Below are 23,708 nucleotides of genomic sequence, written 5' to 3'. Positions count from 1 at the left end.
ATTACTGCAATGCTGGAAGAAGCTGTCTGCGCCCGGAGACCATCGGAGATGCAGGGACCGCGCCAGGAGCAGGTGAGTATGTCACAACCGCCGCTCTCCCTCCCCCGCCGATCCCCCTGGTACAATGGCTCGAGTATAAGCCAAGAAGGGCACTTTCAGCCTAAAAAAATGGGCTGAAAATCTCGGCTTATACGCGAGTATATACGGTAATAGCTGTCTACAAATATCTCAAGTGCTGTCACATTGTAGAAGGATCATCTTTATTCTCATTTGCACAACGAAAGACTAGAAGCAATGGGATGAAACTGAATGGGAGGAGACACAGATTAGATATTAAAAAAACTTTTTGACAGTAAGGGTGATCAATGAGTGGAACTGGCTGCCACAAGAGGTGGTGAGTTCACCTGCAATGGAAGTCTTCAAACAGAGGCTGGACAGACACCTGTCTGGGATGATTTAGTGAATCCTGCTTTGAGCAGGGGGTTGGAACAGATGACCCAGGAGGTCCCTTCCGACTCTAATATTCTATGATTCTATGAATTGGCGCATCTTAGAGATGCACTTTTTCTGGGGTGGCTGAGTGCTGATGTTTTTAGCCAGGGGGGGCAATATCTATGGCCCCTTCCTAGGCTATGAATATCAGGCCACAGCTGTCTGCATAGCCTTTGCTGGTTATTAATAATGGGGGAACCCCACGTCATTTTTTTTGGGGTCCCCCATTTTAATAGCTAGTAAAGGCTAAGTATACAGCTGTGAGCTGACATTAATAGCCTGGGAAGCTCCATGGGTATTACCCCCTTCCCAGGCTATAAACATCTGCCCCCAGTTGCTGGCTTTCCCTCTGCTGTCTGCTGCTTCCGAAAATTTTTCCCCCAAAAAAGAATAATTTATTAATTAGATACATGTCCCCTAATTTGCACACACACACTACTAATTGTATTGGTCACTGACATCTATATATCTACCTATTCTGCATCTATTTAGTGTATGTAAACCATGTATTCTCTCCTGTCGGCTCCTACAGTGATTTTACAGAAGGCGACAAAAGAATTACCAGCTTTTCTTCTATCTATCTTTCTGTGCAATATAAATACATATATATATACACACATATATATATACTGTATATATGTGTGTCACTGACATATACAGTATATAAATCTATTCTATGTGTATATATCTATTCTATTCTAACCTGTCAGTGTGAATATACTGTACGCCGCAGATCATTTGCTGGCTTTTAATCTATCTATCGTGTGTGTGTGTGTGTGTGTGTGTGTGTGTGTTTGTGTTTTGAAGAATATTTCATTCGAAAATGATGTGTAAATGACATAGAGAATTTCTCTATGTAAATGTGAATGTTAAAATCGCATTGCAGTCCGATAGCAATCGCACTGCATTCGGATGTAAATCGGATGCTAAGTGTGAAAAATCGGATTGTACACGCATAAAAAACGCATTACACTCACATGACACTTGCATTACACTCGTCCGACTCTCCTGCATCAAAATCGGACCTATTTTAAAATCACTAGTGTCTCCAGCCAGTTGATTGCAGAATCTTGGGGTGACTTGTTAGCTCTTTATGTATGGCTAATTTGTATTCAACCTCAAGAGTTTAGGAGGCTCTGGGCAAGTCTAAGTCTAGGCTCAAACAGGTGGATTTGACAGCTGATGTACACAAAAGATGGTCCATCATATATGATCATAAATAACTATCATGTATAACTATCATCTATATTAACTTTCTTTTAGATTACACAACTGAAGATTGCCAGCAACCCATTTGCCAAGGGTTTTCGGGATGTTGATGGTGATGAATGGTTACTTTCACGTATTCCTCCACCAGTCAAAATACATGTTAAGGATTCTCCAGAAAGGTAAAAATTCTATTTTATATATGTACATTGCTAAAAAATTATGAAGGGAACATTTATTCACATTGTGACACCAATTGAATTAAAGAAGTACTCCCACAACATTTTTTATTCCCTAAACATGTGTAAATGTATCTGTAATGCCTAAGCAATGTAGTGTAGGTGTATTCATATACTCATGGATGGCCATCTTCCCTGGTTTCCAGAGTCATTCCAGCCCTCCAGCTCACACAGAGCCCAAGGGATCCAGTAGGTCAGAATTTCAGTGAGAAACTGGTAAAGCTGCTGATCAGTCAGGATATTAGCACACTTTAAGGCCGGCGTCACACTCAGCGTAAGACAATACGGTCCGTTTTTTTACGGCCGTAATACAGAGAAATGTTCCCAAAATAGTGATCCATATGTCATCCGTAGGGCTCATTTCCACATGCGAGGCACACGTCCGTATCTCGCATGTGGAAACCAAGCTCTGGCGCCGGCACTTTGGAGCGGAGCTGTGCAGCTCCATGTGTTGTTATGCGGCCGCACGCTCCGCTCTGGAGTGCCGGCTCAACAGCTTGGTTTCCACATGCGAGATACGGACGTGTGCCTCGCATGTGGAAATGAGCCCGTAGGCAGGGTGTGTCAGCGTATTTTGCGCATGGCATCCCCCGTATGTAATCCGTATGGCATCCGTACTGCGATATTTTCTCGCAGGCTTGCAAAACCGACATCTAATGGATTTATGTGCTCAAATGTTCGTTAAAACATATATACAGTATATATATATATATATATGTCATTGAGACACATATATATATATTCTGTATTTATATTTAATTCAGCGCGATATATGTGAAAAGCCGGTAATTCAATTGCCGGCTTTTCATTTCTCCTTCCCAAACCCGACATGATATGAGACATGGTTTACATACAGTAAACCATCTCATATCCCCTTTTTTTTGCATATTCCACACTACTAATGTTAGCAAAATTTGGGCGCTGTAGCTTGTAAAATAAAGGGTTAAATCGCAGAAAAAATTGGCGTGGGCTTCCGCGCAATTTTCTCCGCCAGAGTGGTAAAGCCAGTGACTGAGGGCAGATATTAATAGCCTAGAGAGGGTCCATGGTTATTGGCCCCACCCCCCGGCTAAAAACATCTTCCCCCAGCCACCCCAGAAAAGGCACATCTGGAAGATGCGCCTATTCTGGCACTTGGCCTCTCTCTTCCCACTCCCATGTAGGGGTGGGATATGGGGTAATGAAGGGTTAATGTCACCTTGCTATTGTAAGGTGACATTAAGCCAGATTAATAATGGAGAGGTGTCAATTATGACACCTATACATTATTAATCCAATAGTACTAAATGGTTAATAAAACACACACACACATTATTTACAAGTATTTTAATGAAATAAAGACACATGTTGTTGTAATATTTTATTAGACTCTTAATCCATCTGAAGACCATCGTCCTGAAACAAAGTTAAAAAAACAAACAACAATATTCCATACCTTCCGTTGTTATGTCCCACTAAGTAAATCCATCTGAAGGGGTTAAATCATTTTACAGCCAGGAGCTGTGCTAATGCACTCGCTCGTGCCTGTAAACCCCCGGGTACTGAATGGAAAGCTGGGTGATCTGTAGTTACCTTGAGTTGCGGTGATGCGCCCCCTGCTGGATGTCCTCATATGATCTCGAGCGTGGGAACTTTTCCAAGGCTCCAGTTCATGAGGACATCCAGCAGAGGGCGCCTCACCGCAACTCAAGGTAACTACAGATCACCCAGCTTTCCTTTCAGTACCCGGGGGTTTACAGGCACGAGCGAGTGCATTAGCACAGCTCCTGGCTGTAAAATGATTTAACCCCTTCAGATGGATTTACTTCGTGGGACGTGACAGATCATCGGAAGGTATGTATATTGTTGGTTTATTATTTTTCAGAGCGAGGGTCTTCAGGTGGATTGAGAGAGCAATAAAATATTAAAACAACCTGTGTGTTTATTTCATTAAAATACTTTTTAATAATGTGTGTGTTTTTTTAACCCTTTCATACAATTGGATTAATAATGGATAGGTTTCATAATTGACACCTCTCCATTATTAATTTGGCTTAATGTCACCTTACAATAGCAAGGTGACATTAACCCTTCATTACCCCATATCCCACCGCTACATGGGAATGGGAAGAGAGTGGCCAAGTGCCAGAATAGGCGCATCTTCCAGATGTGCCTTTTCTGGGGTGGCTGGGGGCAGATGTTTTTAGCCAGGGAGGGCCAATAACCATGGACCCTCTCCTGGCTATTAATATCTGCCATCAGTCACTGGCTTTACCACTCTGGCAGAGAAAATTGCGCGGGAGCCCACGCCAATTTTTTCCGCCATTTAACCCTTTATTTTACAAGCTACAGCGCCCAAATTTTGCACATACACACAAACTAGAAGCAGAAATATCTACAGGTAACTTTGACATAGTGGGAATAACCGAGACATGGTTAGATGAAAGCTATGACTGGGCAGTTAACTTACAGGGTTACAGTCTGGTTAGAAAGGATCGTAAAAATCGGAGAGGAGGAGGGGTTTGTCTCTATGTAAAGTCTTGTCTAAAGTCCACTTTAAGGGAGGATATTAGCGAAGGGAATGAGAATGTCGAGTCCATATGGGTCGAAATTCATGGAGGGAAAAATGGTAACAAAATTCTCATTGGGGTCTGTTACAAACCCCCAAATATAACAGAAATCATGGAAAGTCTACTTCTAAAGCAGATAGATGAAGCTGCAACCCATAATGAGGTCCTGGTTATGGGGGACTTTAACTATCCGGATATTAACTGGGAAACAGAAACCTGTGAAACCCATAAAGCAACAGGTTTCTGCTAATAACCAAGAAAAATTATCTTTCACAATTGGTGCAGAATCCAACCAGAGGAGCAGCACTTTTAGACCTAATACTATCTAATAGACCTGACAGAATAACAAATCTGCAGGTGGTCGGGCATCTAGGAAATAGCGACCACAATTTGTACAGTTTCACCTGTCTTTCACTAGGGGGACTTGTCAGGGAGTCACAAAAACACTGAACTTTAGGAAGGCAAAGTTTGACCAGCTTAGAGATGCCCTTAATCTGGTAGACTAGGACAATATCCTCAGAAATAAGAATACAGATAATAAATGGAAAATGTTTAAGAACATCCTAAATAGGCACTGTAAGCGGTTTATACCTTGTGGGAATAAAAGGACTAGAAATAGGAAAAACCCAATGTGGCTAAACAAAGAAGTAAGACAGGCAATTAACAGTAAAAAGAAAGCATTTGCACTACTAAAGCAGGATGGCACCATTGAAGCTCTAAAAAACTATAGGGAGAAAAATACTTTATCTAAAAAACTAATTAAAGCTGCCAAAAAGGAAACAGAGAAGCACATTGCTAAGGAGAGTAAAACTAATCCCAAACTGTTCTTCAACTATATCAATAGTAAAAGAATAAAAACTGAAAATGTAGGCCCCTTAAAAAATAGTGAGGAAAGAATGGTTGTAGATGACGAGGAAAAGGCTAACATATTAAACACCTTCTTCTCCACGGTATTCATGGTGGAAAATGAAATGCTAGGTGAAATCCCAAGAAACAATGAAAACCCTATATTAAGGGTCACCAATCTAACCCAAGAAGAGGTGCGAAACCGGCTAAATAAGATTAAAATAGATAAATCTCTGGGTCCGGATGGCATACACCCACGAGTACTAAGAGAACTAAGTAATGTAATAGATAAACCATTATTTCTTATTTTTACGGACTCTATAGCGACGGGGTCTGTTCTGCAGGACTGGCGCATAGCAAATGTGGTGCCAATATTCAAAAAGGGCTCTAAAAGTGAACCTGGAAATTATAGGCCAGTAAGTCTAACCTCTACTGTTGGTAAAATATTTAAAGGGTTTCTGAAGGATGTTATTCTGGATTATCTCAATGAGAATAACTGTTTAACTCCATATCAGCATGGGTTTATGAGAAATCGCTCCTGTCAAACCAATCTAATCAGTTTTTATGAAGAGGTAAGCTATAGGCTGGACCACGGTGAGTCATTGGACGTGGTATATCTCGATTTTTCCAAAGCGTTTGATACCGTGCCGCACAAGAGGTTGGTACACAAAATGAGAATGCTTGGTCTGGGGGAAAATGTGTGTAAATGGGTTAGTAACTGGCTTAGTGATAGAAAGGAGTGGGTGGTTATAAATCATATAGTCTCTAACTGGGTCGCTGTGACCAGTGGGGTACTGCAGGGGTCGGTATTGGGACCTGTTCTCTTCAACATATTCATTAATGATCTGGTAGAAGGTTTACACAGTAAAATATTGATATTTGCAGATGATACAAAACTATGTAAAGCAGTTAATACAAGAGAAGATAGTATTCTGCTACAGATGGATCTGGTTAAGTTGGAAACTTGGGCTGAAAGGTCGCAGATGAGGTTTAACAATGATAAATGTAAGGTTATACACATGGGAAGAAGGAATCAATATCACCTTTACACACTGAATGGGAAACCACTGGGTAAATCTGACAGGGAGAAGGACTTGGGGATCCTAGTTAATGATAAACTTACCTGGAGCAGCCAGTGCCAGGCAGCAGCTGCCAAGGCAAACAGGATCATGGGGTGCATTAAAAGAGGTCTGGATACACATGATGAGAGCATTATACTGCCTCTGTACAAATCCCTAGTTAGACCGCACATGGAGTACTGTGTCCAGTTTTGGGCACCGGTGCTCAGGAAGGATATAATGGAACTAGGGAGAGTACAAAGGAGGGCAACAAAATTAATAAAGGGGATGGGAGAACTACAATACCCAGATAGATTAGCGAAATTAGGATTATTTAGTCTAGAAAAAAGACAACTGAGGGGCGATCTAATAACCATGTATAAGTATATAAGGGGACAATACAAATATCTCGCTGAGGATCTGTTTATACCAAGGAAGGTGACGGGCACAAGGAGGCATTCTTTGCGTCTGGAGGAGAGAAGGTTTTTCCACCAACATAGAAGAGAATTCTTTACTGTTAGGGCAGTGAGAATCTGGAATTGCTTGCCTGAGGAGGTGGTGATGGCGAACTCAGTCGAGGGGTTCAAGAGAGGCCTGGATTTCTTCCTGGAGCAGAACAATATTGTATCATACAATTATTAGGTTCTGTAGAAGGATGTAGATCTGGGGATTTATTATGATGGAATATAGGCTGAACTGGATGGACAAATGTCTTTTTTCGGCCTTACTAACTATGCTACTAACATTAGTAGTGTGGAATATGCAAAAAAAAAGGGATATGAGATGGTTTACTGTATGTAAACCATGTCTCATATCCTGTCGGGTTTGTGAAGGAGAAATGAAAAGCCGGCAATTGAATTACCGGCTTTTCACTAACACCGCTGCGTATTTCTCGCAAGTCACACTGCTGGTCCTTGTGGAATCCGTATTTTTCTCGCCCCCATAGACTTTCATTGGCGATTTTTTTGCGCAATACGGTGACAAACGCAGCATGCTGCGATTTTCTATGGCCGTACAAGACCGTATATTACGGATGCGTAATATACAGCAGATAGGAGCTGGGCCATAGAGAATCATTGGGTCGTGTGTAATGCATATTTTACGGACGTAGTTTATGCGCTTATACGTCCGTAAAACTCGTTAGTGTGACGCCGGCCTCAGGGTAAGTTCAAACAGGGCGCTTTTGCTTCTTTTTTTCTGCAGCAAAACCTGATCTTCTTGGCAGGAAAGAAGCTGCGTCAAAAATGCAGGTTTAGGTGCATTTTTTGTTGCGTATTTGGTGAGTTTTGGTGCGTTTGTTTCCTTTTTGTCCATGCTAACGTCCTTGAATTTTCAGCAGCAAAAACGCAGCAAATAATGATACCTGTGTTTTTGCTGCAGTTTTGCTGTGTTTTTTTCAACACTCATTCAAGTCAATGGGTGAAAAACGCTGAAAAAATGCAGCAAAAACGCTGAAAGAAGTGACATCTCCATGTCCAAAAACCGCAGCAAAGCACAAAATACTGATCACACAAAAAAACAATGTGTGTGCATGAGATTTCTGAAATCTCGTAGGTTTTGCAAAAAGCAGCTGAAAATTAGCATAAAAACAAATGCTGCAAAAACACCCTGTGTGAACTTACCCTCAGGCTGTGTTCACATGTCCAGTAATGATCCATTAGAATGGATCCAGCAGCAATCCATTGGCAAAAAAGTTGTGCAGCCAACTTTAAGGCTATGTGCACACTTTGCGGATTTGGCTGCAGATCTGCAGCGGATTGGCCGCTGTGGATTTGCAGCAGTTTTCCATATGTTGTACAGTACCATGTAAACCTATGGAAAACCAACTCTGCAGTGCCCATGGTGTGGGAAATATTGCGCCGAAACGCTGCGTGTATTTTCCGCAGCATGTCAATTCTTTGTGCGGATTCCGCAGCGGTTTACACCTGCTCCTCAATAGGAATCCGCAGGTGTCAAACTGCAGGTGGAATCCGCACAAAAACCACTGGAAATCCGTGGTAAATCCGCAAGTAATCCGCAGTGCGTTTTATCTGCGGATTTAGCAAAAACGGTACGGAAAAATCCGCACACGAATCCGCACCGTGTGCACATAGCCTAAGATAACCCACCCGAAAAGAGAGTATTTTTGCAGGTGGTGGCCACAAACAATTTTCTCATTATTTTTCCTGAAGGTCTCTTCTCTAGTTTGGCATTTTGTCAGTGTCTTTATCACTACTGGTAGATTGAGTTGGTACCTGCAGCCAATTCTGCCTGAACAAATAGTACAGCTTCTCCAGGACAGTACATGCAGAGGTGCCATTGCAAAAAGTGTTTTGGTGTCTCCTATACAGTCTCAGAATAAAGCAGATACCAGTTTCTGTTATAGGAGGGGAGCTGGACACGGCAGGAGAAAACCTTCAGCCCACCAGGAGGACTGAACATTACCAGAGACCTACAGAATGACCATCAGTGCTACTGGTGTGGATGCTTCTGATCTGTCTGAAACAAAATCCATGAGCGTGGTATGAAGGCCCGACGACATGTAGTGGGACCGGTGCTTACGATTCAGTATTGTGAAGCTGTATTGGCACTCAGGGAACACTTTAATAAGAAGGTCCACCACTGATGTCCTATTCTCTTCACAGATGAGAGCATGTTTACACTGAGAACATGACACACTTGAAAGAGTCTTGAGATGTTATGCTGCCAGCAACATCATCGAACATAGTTTGATGGCTTGAAGGGTCACACAAACCTCCATGTGATAGCCAACAGTACACTGATGCCACTGACTGATACTCTTTTTTCCCTGACCTAAATCCAATTGAAAATATCTGGGACATTATCTGATGCCACAAAATAACATCGCAAACTGTCCAGGAGCTCACTGATGTCCTGATCCAGTTCTGGGTAGGAGATCCCCAAAATGTCCTCTGCCAACTCATTAGCAGCATGCCCACATGTTGGAAGTGCATACAGGTGGAGCGCCCCCAGACGCAGGGCCACGGGGTACTCGGTACCGGGCCTCTCTGTCTCAGTTCTGGGGTTGTCACAGTGGCTAGACCCGGTCCGTGACCCTGCTAAGGGGCGTCCAATGAAAGATGTGATGGTGGGGTGTGGTGCAAGTCGCGATGAATAACGAGGACACAGGGTTGCAGTCTCTTTACCTCTTTACTGAAGGCTTCAGGATCCACAATCCAGAGCACTGCTAACAGGGCTGGCTGAGACTGGCCGGTCCGAAGGCACATCCAGAGTTCCCTTTGCAGGTGGAAATCAGTGCCTACCTTCTAGCACCTGTGTGTTGTAGTTTCTCCCTGCTGAGCACCACGGAATAGTCCTCACAACTGTTGTGTCTGTTTCTGATGTTCTCTCTCTCTCCGTCCCCCAGATGATATGGCTAGGACGCACCTGTATGACGGGGTAGGCCTGGAGTTATTCTGGGACCCTAGAGATGCCCCTCTCCCACAATTGCCTCCTTTGTTTTCGTTAGGTGTTTTAGGTGAGACAGCCAACCTATAGTTAACTGTCCTGCCGCTGTTTGAAGTAATACGTAGAGTCTCTTACTTCCTCGGTGCTCCGGCCACCGGCTACGCGCCTCAGAAGGATGTTGCCACGGTCTTAAGGGCACGACTCCCTCTGATCCTATCTCCTCTGCGCTGTGATCTCGCTTCTCACTTCTCTGCAATATACTCCGCTTTCGTGTCCTTTCTTAGGAGTCTGCCGCTGTAACACTCAAGCACGGCTCCGTAACGTTCTGTCTGTCCTAGGCCGCTGTCAGGATCCCACCCCTGACAGGTCCTCTCTCTAGCTCTCCCTAGCTACTTTTTCTCTAACTTCCTGTCCAACCCCCAGTTTTACCAGAGTGTGAGGAGTGGCCTAATAGATAGAACCACCCCCCCTAGTGGCCGGAGTGTGGAGTGTAGTGTGTGTCTGTGATACCTGGTCAGGTGAACTCCTGTAGTGCAATCAGACGTAACATCACTCCCCTTAGCAGCAGAGCAACATTACTGCAACGACCAGGACTATGGGGCGCTGCACTCCCCCCCGGTTAAATCCAGTACTCCCGGACTGGGAAAAAAAAAACAACATTACATGTTATTAGAAAACACACAAAATTTTGAAACACTATAAACAAGTAAATGCTATGAACAAGTGAATATATAACAGTGCTTCCCTTTACGGCAGGTGAGGACGCTTGAACGTTGCAAAAGTTTGGTCATGCACAGTTCATGACTCCCAGTTCAGTAGGTGCAACCTTGAACAGCAGGGACCCCGGGTAAACAAAGGGGTCCCCATGAAAGTTTTGGAGCAATTCACCGTCCATCACTCCATGGTCCATTTTTAAACCTGTAACAAGAAACTTACATAAACATTTTCAACCAAATAGTAGCTATTGTTAGTATCTCCAAGTTTTGTAGCGAAGTGGAGTTTGATTCTTGGTGCTACGTGTAGACCTCCGCAGTGCAGGAGTGGCTATTGACCTAACAGGGCCCGCTGGGCTGGCTACCGCTGGTGTAGTGCACTGTCTCCTAGCTACACTTCTAGTGAGTATGGGTAGCACTGGCAGGCTGGGGCTCTCAGGTCTGCTGCTAGGACCGATGGGCATGGCAGATTCACCGACAGCAGAGGGAGGACTGACCGGTTCAGCGGTTGGTCTGGCATCCTCCAGTGGGGTCCACTGCGGTTGCGGGTCCAGATGACCTGGCTCCACATTTAGTTCTGGCGGTGTCAGTTGACGAAACGTTAGGACAGGTACCACAATGGCCTTGTTTATTTGAAACCAAGACTGGGGAAAATCGCCAAGAACAGTGTGTATCATCTTCTCCTCTTCCATGGGCGGAGACGTCCCGGGGTCTGTTTCCCCATCTCTCAGCTTATCAGGGCATATCTTAAGGTGGTCTCTGGATATTGCCGTTGAGGTTTCCCCTCCATCCTTGCTGATGAGACAGACCTTGGTATTGTCGAAATCAGATGGCAGGATGGTATATGGTTCCGCTTCCCATTGATCATCAAGCTTGTGTAGCCTCCGCTTTCGCTTGAGTACCTGCTCCCCGGGTGGCAAGAGAGTCGCAGGAGCATGCTGATTGTAATCCCTCTCTTGTTTTTGTCGGGCTTGGGCGAGGCTTCTTTCCACACATTCTTGTACTTTGCGGTACCTTTGCTGCCTCTCGGTATCCCAGTCCGCATCTGGCGAGATATCCTCTGGGGTCAGGACTCCCATGTCCAGATCGATAGGTAACTTGCAAGACCTCCCTCGCATCAGGTACACTGGGGTGCAGTTGGTGGAATTCACAGGGATGTGGTTGTACATATCCACCAAGTCGGGTAACTTGGTGGGCCACAAGTTCCGTTCCTCCACAGGTAAGGTCTTTAGTAAGTCGATCACCACCTGGTTCATCTTCTCACACATCCCGTTGGTTTGTGGATGGTATGGCTTGGTTCTGATCTTCTTACATCCATACAGATTGCAGAACTCTTGGAACACTTCTGCTTCAAATGCTGGCCCCTGATCGGTCAGTACCTTCTCCGGGTACCCATGAGGCCGACAGAAGTACTGCTGGAAGGTTTTAGCGGCCATTCTACCCATTAGATCTTTGACTGGCACGACTACCAGGAATCTGGAGTAGTGGTCCATGATGGTGAGAGCATAGGTATAGCCTGACCGGCTAGGTGTTAGCTTCATGTCATCCAGCGCGACCAGCTCAAACGGCCGTTTGGTGACGATGGGCTGCAAGGGAGCCCGCTGGCTGTCACGATCCTTCCGGCGTAGGCTGCATGGGCCACACTCTCGGCACCACTTCTCGATGGCTTTCTTCATACCAACCCAGTAGAACCTCCCTCGGAGCAGCCTCTCCATCTTCCTCCATCCGAAGTGTCCTGTCCCATCGTGGTACGCTCCCAGGACCATTGGCACATCTTGTCTTGGGACCACAATCTGCCATACCAATTCGTGGGTGCGTGGGTCAACGCTCCTCCGGCACAGCTTGCCATCGTGAATAAACAGTCTGCCCCTCTCCTTCCACAACTGCAATGCCTCCGGTGGATCTTCCGGGCCAGGATGCGAACCTGCCTGCATCAGGAGCTCTTTCACCCGACGGACCGCAGGGTCGCCATCCTGGTTCTCTGCCCACCCGTGGTGGGACAGGGGATTCAACGGGGCGCCTTGTTTATTCCTGTGCCTGGCCTCCACCTGATGGGAACACTGGGTGGCCTTGGGGCGATGGAAAGCGGGCAGCTCTACCTCTTCAAATGCTTCTGCATCTTCCTCCGTCTCGGGCAAATGAGGCATTCGGGACAATGCGTCGGCATTCGCATTCTTGTGCCCCGCCCGATACTTGATGGTGAAGTCGTAATTGGATAACCGGGCCATTCACCGCTGCTCCAAGGCGCCGAGTTTTGCTGTGTCCAAGTGCGTTAGTGGATTATTATCCGTGAAGACGGTGAACTTTGCTGAGGCCAGGTAATGCTTGAACCTCTCCGTCACGGCCCAAACGATGGCAAGTAACTCCAGCTTAAAGGAACTATAGTTGTCAGGGTTCCTTTCAGTGGGGCGAAGTTTCCTGCTGGCGTTAGCGATTACCCTTTCCTTGCCTTTCTGGACCTGGGACAGCACAGCTCCCAGCCCCACGTTGCTGGCATCCGTATACAATATGAACGGTTGGTCATATTCAGGGTAAGCCAGTACCTCTTCTCCCGTCAGCACCGATTTTAAGCATGTGAACGATCCTTTCAGTCCGTCGTTCCAATCAAATGGGGTATTCTTACCCTTGGATTTCTTGGATTGGCCCACCAACAGGTCTTGCAACGGCGCGGCCTTCTTGGTGAAGTCCTTGATGAACCTCCGGTAGTAGGTTGCCAGACTTCATGGAGGTTACCGGGCTTCGGCCAGTCCTTGATCACCGTGACCTTGTTGGGGTCTGGGGCCACTCCTTCGGCACTCACCACATGGCCCAGGTACTGCACTTTGGGCTTTAGTAGGTGGCATTTGGACGGTTTCACCTTTAAGCCAAAGTTGGACAGAGCTTCAAACACCTCGGCCAGGTGCTTCAAATGGTCTTCATAGGTCTTAGAGAAGACAATAACATGGTCCAGATAGAGCAGCACAGTTTCAAAGTTCTTGTGTCCCAGATAGCACTCCATCATCCTCTGAAACGTCCCCGGGGCATTACACAATCCGAAAGGCATGTAGTTGAACTCGCAGAGACCCATCGGCGTCGTGAAGGCCGTCTTCTCCTTGTCCGCCTCCGCCACGTGAACCTGCCAGTACCCACTGGTGAGATCCAAGGTGGAGAAGTAGTTAGCAGACTTTAAAGCAGCCAAGGACTCCTCTATCCTGGGCAGGGGGTATGCATCCTTATGTCTAATGCGATTTAGTTGCCTATAATCCACACACATCCTCATGGTGCCATCATTCTTCCTAACGAGGACTAATGGAGCTGCCCAGGGGCTACAACTGTCTCTCATTACCCCAGCCTCCTTCATCTCTCATAACATGTCCTTGGCTCACTGATAATGAGCTGGGGGTACAGGACGGTATCTCTCTTTGATGGGTGGGTGATCTCCCGTGGGGATATGATGCTGAATCCCTTTTACCTGCCCGAAATCTAGGGGGTGTTTGCTGAATACCCGCTCATATTCATGAACCACCCTGTAAGCCCCCTGTGTTTGGTGAGATGGGGTAGAATCAGTGCCCACATGTAATTCCCGACACCAATCTTTCATTTGCCCTGCAGAGCCATTGTCCTCCGCCGGGCTGGACGGAACCAAGGGCCCAGGTGCCTGTATCATGCTATTATTAACAGTAAACAGCTTAGCAAGCGTGACATATTTGGTTAGGTGGACTTCCTCCTCCCCACAGTTAAGTACACGCACTGGCACCCTCCCCTTACGGACATCAACCACCCCTCTGGCTGTCAGGAGGGTAGGCCTATTATCTGAATACACAGGTTCTTGTCATGATTCCCCAATGGCATGGGAACATCAGAAACACAAAAATAACAGACTAGCTCTCGGGTGATGGAAACTCAAGCTGACCGTGACCTAAATCTACCACACAACTGACAGTAGCCAGGGAGCATTCCTACGGCTGCCTAGATGCCACGCGCCAGCCGGAGAACTAACTACGCCTGGAAGAGGAAGGAACAGACCTGGCTTACCTCTAGAGAAATTCCCCAAAGATGATAGTAGCCCCCACGTATATTAACGGTGAGTTCAGAAGAAAAGACATACACAGTATGAAGGTAGATTTAGCAAAGCGAGGTCCACTTACTAGATAGAGGAAGGATACAAAAGAGGACTTCACGGTCAGCTGAAAAACCCTTTCAAAAACCCATCCTGAAATTACTTTAAGACTCCTGTGTCAACTCATGACACAGGAGTGGCAATTTCAGTCCACAAGAGCTTCCAGTAACAGGAAATGACAAAACTGTAAACTGGACAAGAAATACAAAACAATAAGGACAAGAGTCCACTTAGCTGATCAGCAGACTAGTAGCAGGAACATGCAACTGAATGACTCAGGTTACAATGATGACCGGCAAGGAAGTGACTAGAGAGCAAGGCTAAATAGGGAACTCCCAAAACTGGTGGAAGCAGGTGAGCTGAGGCAGAAAAGCACACACAAGTCTCCAGTACCACCAGCCACCACCAGGGGAGCCAAAAAGCGGATCACAACAGGTTCTACCAGGGCCTGATAGTCTTTACCCCTAAGGCCTATGGCTGCCCGACACCATATCAACATTTCGCTCCTGGGGGGTATCGCAATGGGGTTTGAATCACTCACTGTGACCCGGCCAATCTCACCACCAGTCTACTCCACTTGCTGTCTCTGCATTAGAGCTCTGATTTCTTTCTGCAAGGCATGTTGTTCACTGTAACCCGCTGTTTCGGCGACCTGCTGCAACAAGACAATAACTTCTGCAAGACCATTTTCTATGACATTAGTACCGATGGTCATCATGGGGTTACATTCACGTCGGTCAATATCAACAATAACAATTCCCTGGGCCTTCAATTCTACCCGCCCCACCTTAATGGTGACCTCTTTATACCCCACTTGTGGCAGTGGCTGACCATTACTAGCTATTATGGAGAAATCATCATCAGGAACACGGGTAATGTCGGTGTCCTCCCAATAACGTCAATAAAGGATGCAAGGCATAGTCGTCACCTGGGAACCCGTGTCCAGCAAAGCGTTCATGGGGATACCGTCGATCACGATGGGGAGAACCGGTTGCCCTCCGATGTACTTGGCTCTACAATTCTGCGGGCCTGATCGTCCTACTCCTGGGGGTTGGCCCTTTGCCCCAGGGGTTGCTCGTTTAAAGGACAGTACCTTGCAAGATGGCCCACCTGGTGGCAGCGGCGGCAGATAGGTCGTCCATCCCGATGAAAGCGATCGTCGTCTCTGCCTCTGGTCGACGGAATCCTCCGCTGTCGCGGCCAGGGGACATCTTCCGGTCCGGAGGTCAGCTGGATCTTCTCCTTGGGGGCTTCCTGGAGGGACTGGATGGTCCGGGCAAGGGCAGCAACGCTCTTGGTCAGCTCTTGCATCTGGAGGCGTAGTCCTGCAGGGGAGTCGTCTTCAAGGATCTGGGCATCGGCCTTGGCGGAGACGGGTGCTTCCGGCGCCACCTCCTGGTGGTACGTGAGGGCTTGACGCCTGGGAAGTACAGCACGGCTGGGCTGTCGCTCTGGTAGTGCTTGGATGGCTTTATCTTTAAATTGCGCAAAAGTCAGGTAGGGATTCTGCATGGCTAGGAAGTGTAGCTGGGCCCTTTGGTGACTGCACAGGAGCCCCTCGATAAACCTCTCCTTTAGGAGTTTATCTTCATCTTGCATACCGCTTGGATCACTCTGCTTAATGGCCCTCAGTGCCTCCTGCAGATTAAGGGCATAGTCCCGTAAGCTATCCTGCGGCCTTTGCTTGCATCCATAAAATGTCAATTTAATTTCTGTAGCAGTGCGGGTGTCAAAGGTGGTTTTAAGCTTCGCAAAGATCTGTTGCGCAGTCTTCTTATCTGCGGCGGGCCAGGACTTCACTTCTCTCAAGGCCGCTCCAAAGAGTTGATTCGTTATCATATGAACTTTCTGAGGCTCTGTCAAGGGATAAAACTCGAGCAGGCTGCAAATCCCCTCTTTAAAGTCAGCTAAAGTATGGGACTCTCCAGAGTATCGCGGGAGCCAAGCGGCTCCGGGTAGGTACGGCATGGAAAGGGCATTATGGCTGTCTTAGCTGCGGCAGTGTCCGGCTGTCCGGTGGGAGCAGCAAGCCCCGTGGCATCTGGCGGTGGTGCAAGGCCCGCGGCTGCATCTACTACGGGGTCTAGAGGTGCCCCCGCGTCTGCGGCTGCGACCGCCGCCTCCGCCCCTCCGGATTCCGACATGGTCGTTCCTTCCCCCTGCTAACCTGCCGGGGCCGGGGTTCCTCTTCCGGAGTCAGCACCCTCCCGCGGTTTCTCGTTCCGCGCTCTTTTCGGCCGACTCCGCCCACGAAACTATGGCTCCTCCCTCCGTGCTCCGCTCAGCGCAGCAATGGCGGATTTTGGGCGGCAAACGGCAATACACAGTCTTTGCAATAAGTCACAGTTCAAGCACAATTCAGTCATTGTTCCAAGGCACACATGACCTGATTCTTCAGGCTTAAGTAGATCCTGTTCGTGACGCCAAGTTGGAGCGCCCCCAGACACAGGGCCGCGGTGTACTCGGTACCGGGCCTCTCTGTCTCAGTTCTGGGGTTGTCACGGTGGTTAGACCCGGTCCGTGACCCTGCTAAGGGGCGTCCAATGAAAGATGTGATGGTGGGGCGTGGTGCAAGTCGCGATGAATAACGAGGACACAGGGTTGCAGTCTCTTTACCTCTTTACTGAAGGCTTCAGGATCCACAATCCAGAGCACTGCTAACAGGGCTGGCTGAGACCGGCTGGTCCGAAGGCACATCCAGAGTTCCCTTTGCAGGTGGAAATCAGTGCCTACCTTCTAGCGCCTGTGTGTTGTAGTTCTTCCCTGCTGAGCACCACGGGATAGTCCTCACAACTGTTGTGTCTGTTTCTGATGTTCTCTCTCTCTCCGTCCCCCAGATGATATGGCTAGGATGCACCCGTATGACGGGGTAGGCCTGGAGTTATTCTGGGACCCTAGAGATGCCCCTCTCCCACAATTGCCTCCTTTGTCTTCGTTAGGTGTTTTAGGTGAGACAGCCAACCTATAGTTAACTGTCCTGCCGCTGTTTGAAGTAATACGTAGAGTCTCTTACTTCCTCGGTGCTCCGGCCACCGGCTACGCGCCTCAGAAGGATGTTGCCACTGTCTTACGACTCCCTCTGATCCTATCTCCTCTGCGCTGTGATCTCGCTTCTCACTTCTCCGCAATATACTCCGCTTTCGTGTCCTTTCTTAGGAGTCTGCCGCTGTAACACTCAAGCACGGCTCCGTAACGTTCTGTCTGTCCTAGGCCGCTGTCAGGATCCCACCCCTGACAGGTCCTCTCTCTAGCTCTCCCTAGCTACTTTTTCTCTAACTTCCTCTCCAACCCCCAGTTTTACCAGAGTGTGAGGAGTGGCCTAATAGATAGAACCACCCCCCCTGGTGGCCGTTGTGTGGAGTGTAGTGTGTGTCTGTGATACCTGGTCAGGTGAACTCCTGTAGTAAAATCAGACGTAACATCACTCCCCTTAGCAGCAGAGCGACATTACTGCAACGACCAGGACTCTGGGGCGCTGCACAGGCACATGGTGGCCCTACATACTATCAAGGCACATTATGAGTTGGCATGATGAAATTCATTGCAAAAAATTGGAACTCCCTGTGATGTAAACTTTATTCCAGCCCTCAATTGAATGAGGATTTCAGTTTCCACTGTGCATTGATATGTCATTTTTCTCATAGTATTACACAATTTACACCAGTAAAAGTTTTTGATTTGAATCTTTTATTCATTGAGATTCAATGTATGATTTACATTTTCCTTCATTTATTTGAGGAGTGTTTCTACTTTTGTTCTATAGTATATATGCAATCTGCACATCTACCAATCATTTTCATTGATGCAGGATTAAGATGAAAAATTCTTACACCAAAAAACATGACATAACTCAAAATCATATACCCTCCAGGCAGATTAAATCCAAAAGTACAACTTAACATATAGTGTCGACCCCGGAATCCACTGTAATTGCCTTAAAGCAGTATTCTTGTGGTAACTATTAATCACCATTATAATCGTCAGTTAATGACCAAAGCCTCATGACACTCCTCTGTATACCTACTTTTAGACCAGTCCTGCTCCTTTACCACATTGAATCAATTTTATGTTAAACCCTCTTATTCCCTGGCATCACAGTCTTGGTCCTGAACTCGATTTTCTGATACCAAGTTTACACTGATGGCACCAAAATTTACATCTATGGCCCTAATGTAATTTCTTTGCTAGCCAGAGGGTCTTTCTAAACCCCTCTAGTTAATGATTCTCAACTTTTAACAAGCTCATTTACCATGATGCTGTCTGAGGATAACCTTTGCATTTGCTGGTCACTCCGAATGCCCTCACAAGAGAAACACTTCTTAAAGGAGTTGTCAATAAAAATGTATGTAGATCCCACTTAGACTTCTGCAATGTTCTCCTTTGTGCCCGACCCTCAACAATCATGTGCATCTTTCCAATCCATTAAATTGTTTTCCTTTAAAAGTATATGGATTGTACACTACTTTGGTATGCACAAACATATTAATTTGCTATAGGCTAAAATCTTGGTTTGAAAAAAGTGGAGAAACCTTGAAAGGCAGCGATTTCCAGTTGAGAGCAAATATGTGTGCAATGGTCACTGTCAAACAGCTACTTCCTGCCATAAGTATGAGGGCTGGAGATGTTGGAGCAAATAACTGCGTTTGCGAGAGAATGACTGTACATAAGAATTTAGGAGCATGGTCTAGAAAAGGCTAAAGGGCTTGTTCACACGATCCTTTTTTCGCTGCGGATTTTTCAGGTCCTGATTTGTGAAAACCGCAGTGCAAAACCTGCGGTGGTTTTCACTGCGGTTTTCAGTACTTTTTCTACTGCGGATTCCACTGCGGGTTTCCAGCTGCATTTTCCTATTGGTGCAGGTGGAAACCCGCTGCGGAATCCGCAGAAAGAAGTGACATGCTACTTCTTTTTTTCCGCAGAAAATCCGCGCGGATTTTCAAGCCGAAAAAAAGATAGTGGGCACAGCGGATTTCGTTTTCCATAGGGTAACATTGTACTGTACCCTGCATGGAAAACGTCTGCGGATCCGCAGCTGCAAATCTGCTGCGGATCCGCAGCGAAAACCGCATCATGTGAACATAGCCTTAGAATGTTTTCTGGACTTCTACTAAAAGTTTGCAGGCACCAGTATTACCGTTTAGACAGGCAGTAACATTAACCTATGCCTCCTACATAGGTCGTTATTACTACTCCCCAAGTAAAGAGTGTGTCCAGGTTTAAAGTTTTGAGCAAGTATGCAATAAAAATTAGCCACATGCACCTTGCACGTTGATAAAGTGAGTTTGTTTTTTCTTTCTGTTTTTTTGGGTTATGCGTTTGTTGTTTTGATTATAGCTTTTTAAGAATTACATTAAAAGTTACATTTTATCCAAAACGCTATCACAAGTGTGCAATTAGCATACAGTCAGATGCCCACTAGACGTGCCTAGCTTCTCTCATTGAGAGGCCGATCATGTCCTGTCGGAATGTGACTGGAAGTATGCAAACTGCATACTTGTGAACACGTGACCACCTGCTCTCACCAGTAAATCCTGAGGGCATGTGTACTGCACAACCTCAGGATTCAGAAGTCTGACATCACATAGAGTGACTGCAGACTTGGAACTCAAACACAGTCTAATTATTTGGGAAGTGGGCATATTGACCTGAGTGAGAGGCATTTCAAAATTGTTATGCGCTCACAAGATAGATCCCAATGTTAACCTAAGAGTTTGGTAAATTAAGTAACCTCTGAGAGATAGAGGAATAGAGGAAGAGTAAGAGAGGAGACACTGTCTAATGCTATACATTTGCCCCATTTTGAGTTTTCCTCATACTCCTCGATCTGAGTAGCATCACGATGTAGAAGTAGAGTCAAAAGCCTCAGGGTAGGTACCTGTGGGAAGCCTGTTTGTCACTGCACCAGATAGACCAGGTAGGTGGTGCTATTTGGGTCAGCTCCTGTTTTCATGTACACCAGGGGTGGGGAACCTCAGGCCCCAGGGCCATTTACGGCCCTCGATGACCTTTTATCAGGCCCCTGAGCAGATTCTCAGGTACCACATTCTTGTGCAGGGAGGTGTATTTTGATTACAACCAGCTCATTAATTTCTTCTTGCTCTGTTAGCACACACATACAGTGTTCACTACTGAACTTTGAAGGGCATGCAATGAAAGATTACGTCCTGAAACCAGTGCCAGAGTCAGGATGTACTTTGCGTGCGGAGTTTGTACGGCCCCCGAAGGATGGTATAAATATCCAAATGGCCCTTGGCAGAAAAAAGATTCCTCAGTACCCCTGATGTACACTAAGATACTTTTCATTTCTGTCCATTTATTGCAGATGGCACAATGTGGAATCCCACCCCAGTCGATGTACTGACACCTACTTTATGCATCATACTGAACAATGAATCCATTATATATGACTGGAGCCTCCAAGTGTTTGCATGCATGAGATTTCTGCAGCCATGTCAGGAAAAACCCTGGTACGTGCTTCAAGAGAATATCCATGAGTAGATGTGGTGACTACTGTGCTGGACATGTGTGTCTGCTCTCATCTGGTAGATCTCTTTGAAGTTTGAATACATATTAGAAGATCGTTTTAACCACTATATCATCATGAAGATTTTCCTGAACGTCTATAAAAGATGAAGAGCTTGAAAGTGCCATAGGGCTAATTGTTTGCTCTTTTCATGGAGGTGGTATATTTTATTCGTTCGCATAATCAAACATTATCCCCTATTCATAAGATAGATTACTTACTGATCAATGGAGGTAAGACTGTCGATCCTCCAGAAATCCTGAGAACAACCTGTCTTTATTGGAGCATAAGTGTGAATTTCCAATCTCCACGCTATTCATTGAGTATGGAACTGCAGAAGAAAACCTCATTCTCAGGATCACTAGGGGTCCCAGCAGTCGGACCCCCACTAATCAGTATGTTATTCCCGCCTAACCTATGCATAGAGCATAACTTTTGAATCTGGGAATAACCCTTTAATTATACTTTTATGAAAAGGTCATAGCTACAAATAAAATATTCCACAGAGTTAAATGATAACCTCCTGTCTGCCTGCACTAGGGGGAGCTCTCTGCATACAGAATTACTGAGTATAATCTATGCACATTATGCAGTAATTTCCAAAGTTTCCTCTAATTGTGTCTGAAGGCAGCCAGGAGTTTTTAAACTCTTTTCTATCTATCTAATGTTCTAGCTTTAGACAAAAGTTACTTTATTTGTACTGTATATTCTGGAAATTTCAGATTTGTATTTCCTAGATGTTTAATTATATCACAATAATGATGTAATTCACTGAAACTGTATAAGTGCTGTTATTAAGGCTAAATGTATTGTCATATATTTGTTATTATTTCACAGTAGTTCTTAAGCATGACCCACAGTGATGTCATTCCTTATACCACAGTCTGATGGTTCGCTCAGTCTTAACCAATCAGTGACACTTTTCTTCAGCATGACCATTAGGTTTGTTAACAAGAACAGTTCACATGTTGCGGTCAGCTCACAGATTTATCATAGCTCCCACCCTTCCCGGATTCAGCGGGACAGTCCCGATTTAAGGGGATAGTCCCGCTGGCCCAGCAGACTTCCAACTCACTCTCTCTGTGCGAAGTCTTCATTGCTCCATAGCTCCTCCTACTTGGTGGGTAGGCATATTTGCTCTGCACACAATTATATAAATTAAATAATCAAACTCACAGCCTCTATCATTGCAGGCAGCAGCTAAAACTATGATCCACAGCCAAAACAAATGAGAATGGGAAGATTTTCTAATTGAAGCTACGTTGCAGGTTCAGGAAACCACTGGTAGATTATAATGACACATAGAGATTCATCTGTACAGAGTAGTGTTCCTCTATACAGCTGTATTCTAGAAAGATGATAAAAGTCAGATTTTTTTCTTCTTATAAATTTACTAAAAAATAATGATAAACAATTACATAAATGTCATTTTTAATGCACTTTTTTAAAAAATATATCACATCACAAACATATTTGGTGTCCCTATAATTGTAACAACCTGCACAACAGAGTGATCAAATTATTTATGGTGATCAGTAAATAGTTAAAAAACCCTGTGATTGATTTGTATTCTCCATTGAACCCATAAAAAATGTAATAAAAATGTAACACTACGGCAGTGTTCACAATAAAAAGTAAATGCTGAGTTTTTTGTACTGCTTTTTTGCACATTTTCTGAAGGTGTACACGACACAATAACAATCTTTCCTGATTAACGCGTGTTTACTGCTTTTCTTTTCCCTTTACTTTGTGCATTATTGGTGCAGATTTGAAGAAGTGTTTTTTATGCTTTTTTTAATGCAATAGCTATTTTTTACATGCATTTTTTTCAGGCTGCAAATAGAAGCTTATATTGAAAAAATACATCAAAATCACATAGTACAACAGCGTCTTTAAATGCAACAAGTGCAGGAGTTTTAATTAAATCTGCAGTAGCGTAGTAGAAAAGAAGAGGCAGCACTCACCCTTGTATGCTTCTGTTGTGATAGTTTCTTTAATCCATAAAGGTCAGACTTTACAAACAAATGCGGGGTTGGCTAAGGCATAGAAGTGGAGAGGGAGCGGTGATGACAAGACGGACGACGGCCGTTTCGCTCTTACGAGCTTCTACGGGTCCATGTGTGCTTGTGCAGTAACGTCATTTCCTTTATCAGGTGAGAGACGTAACACGTGCTGAATAAATACATATATCATTAAAAACAACATTACATTCTTTTATCTATTTCTTTCGGATTTAAATGAAAATGGCCATATCTAATTTGTCGTTTAAACCCCAGGGACCCTGGGCATTAGTTTTTAGGATCCATTTAGCTTCGCTCTGGAGGAGTAATTTATTGTGATCTCCTCCATGGGGTGGAACCTTAACTATTTCTAACCCTGCAAATTTTAGCTGATTAGGATCTCCTCCATGAACTTCTTGGATGTGTTTAATTAAACGAACACGTCCCTTCCCTGTGAGCACTGAGTTGTAGTGCTCTCGGAAGCGGACCATAAGGGGCCTAATTGTTTTCCCTATATAGAATTTATTACAGGGGCAAAGGATCACATACACGACAAATTTAGTTTTACATGTGAT

At 45.4% G+C, this 23,708-nt stretch overlaps 1 protein-coding gene across 1 annotated transcript in view; it reads left to right on the top strand.

Moving 5' to 3' along the window:
• LOC143767899 (T-box transcription factor TBX10-like) overlaps nucleotides 1–22,810 on the top strand; it is a 56,259-nt gene extending 33,449 nt beyond the window's left edge. The window contains exons 6-7 of the mRNA XM_077256420.1: nucleotides 1,756–1,880; nucleotides 20,933–22,810. Of these exons, the coding sequence (XP_077112535.1) occupies nucleotides 1,756–1,880; nucleotides 20,933–21,002 (195 nt within the window). The 3' untranslated portion in view covers nucleotides 21,003–22,810. The remainder of the gene's footprint in view (nucleotides 1–1,755; nucleotides 1,881–20,932) is intronic.
• The last annotated feature ends 898 nt before the right edge of the window (nucleotides 22,811–23,708 follow it).

This window comes from Ranitomeya variabilis, chromosome 4 (genome assembly GCF_051348905.1).
Source record: "Ranitomeya variabilis isolate aRanVar5 chromosome 4, aRanVar5.hap1, whole genome shotgun sequence".
NCBI classification, from domain to species: Eukaryota; Metazoa; Chordata; class Amphibia; order Anura; family Dendrobatidae; genus Ranitomeya; species Ranitomeya variabilis.
Note: the sequence above shows the minus strand (reverse complement) of the source record. Positions and strands in the feature narration are given on the sequence as shown.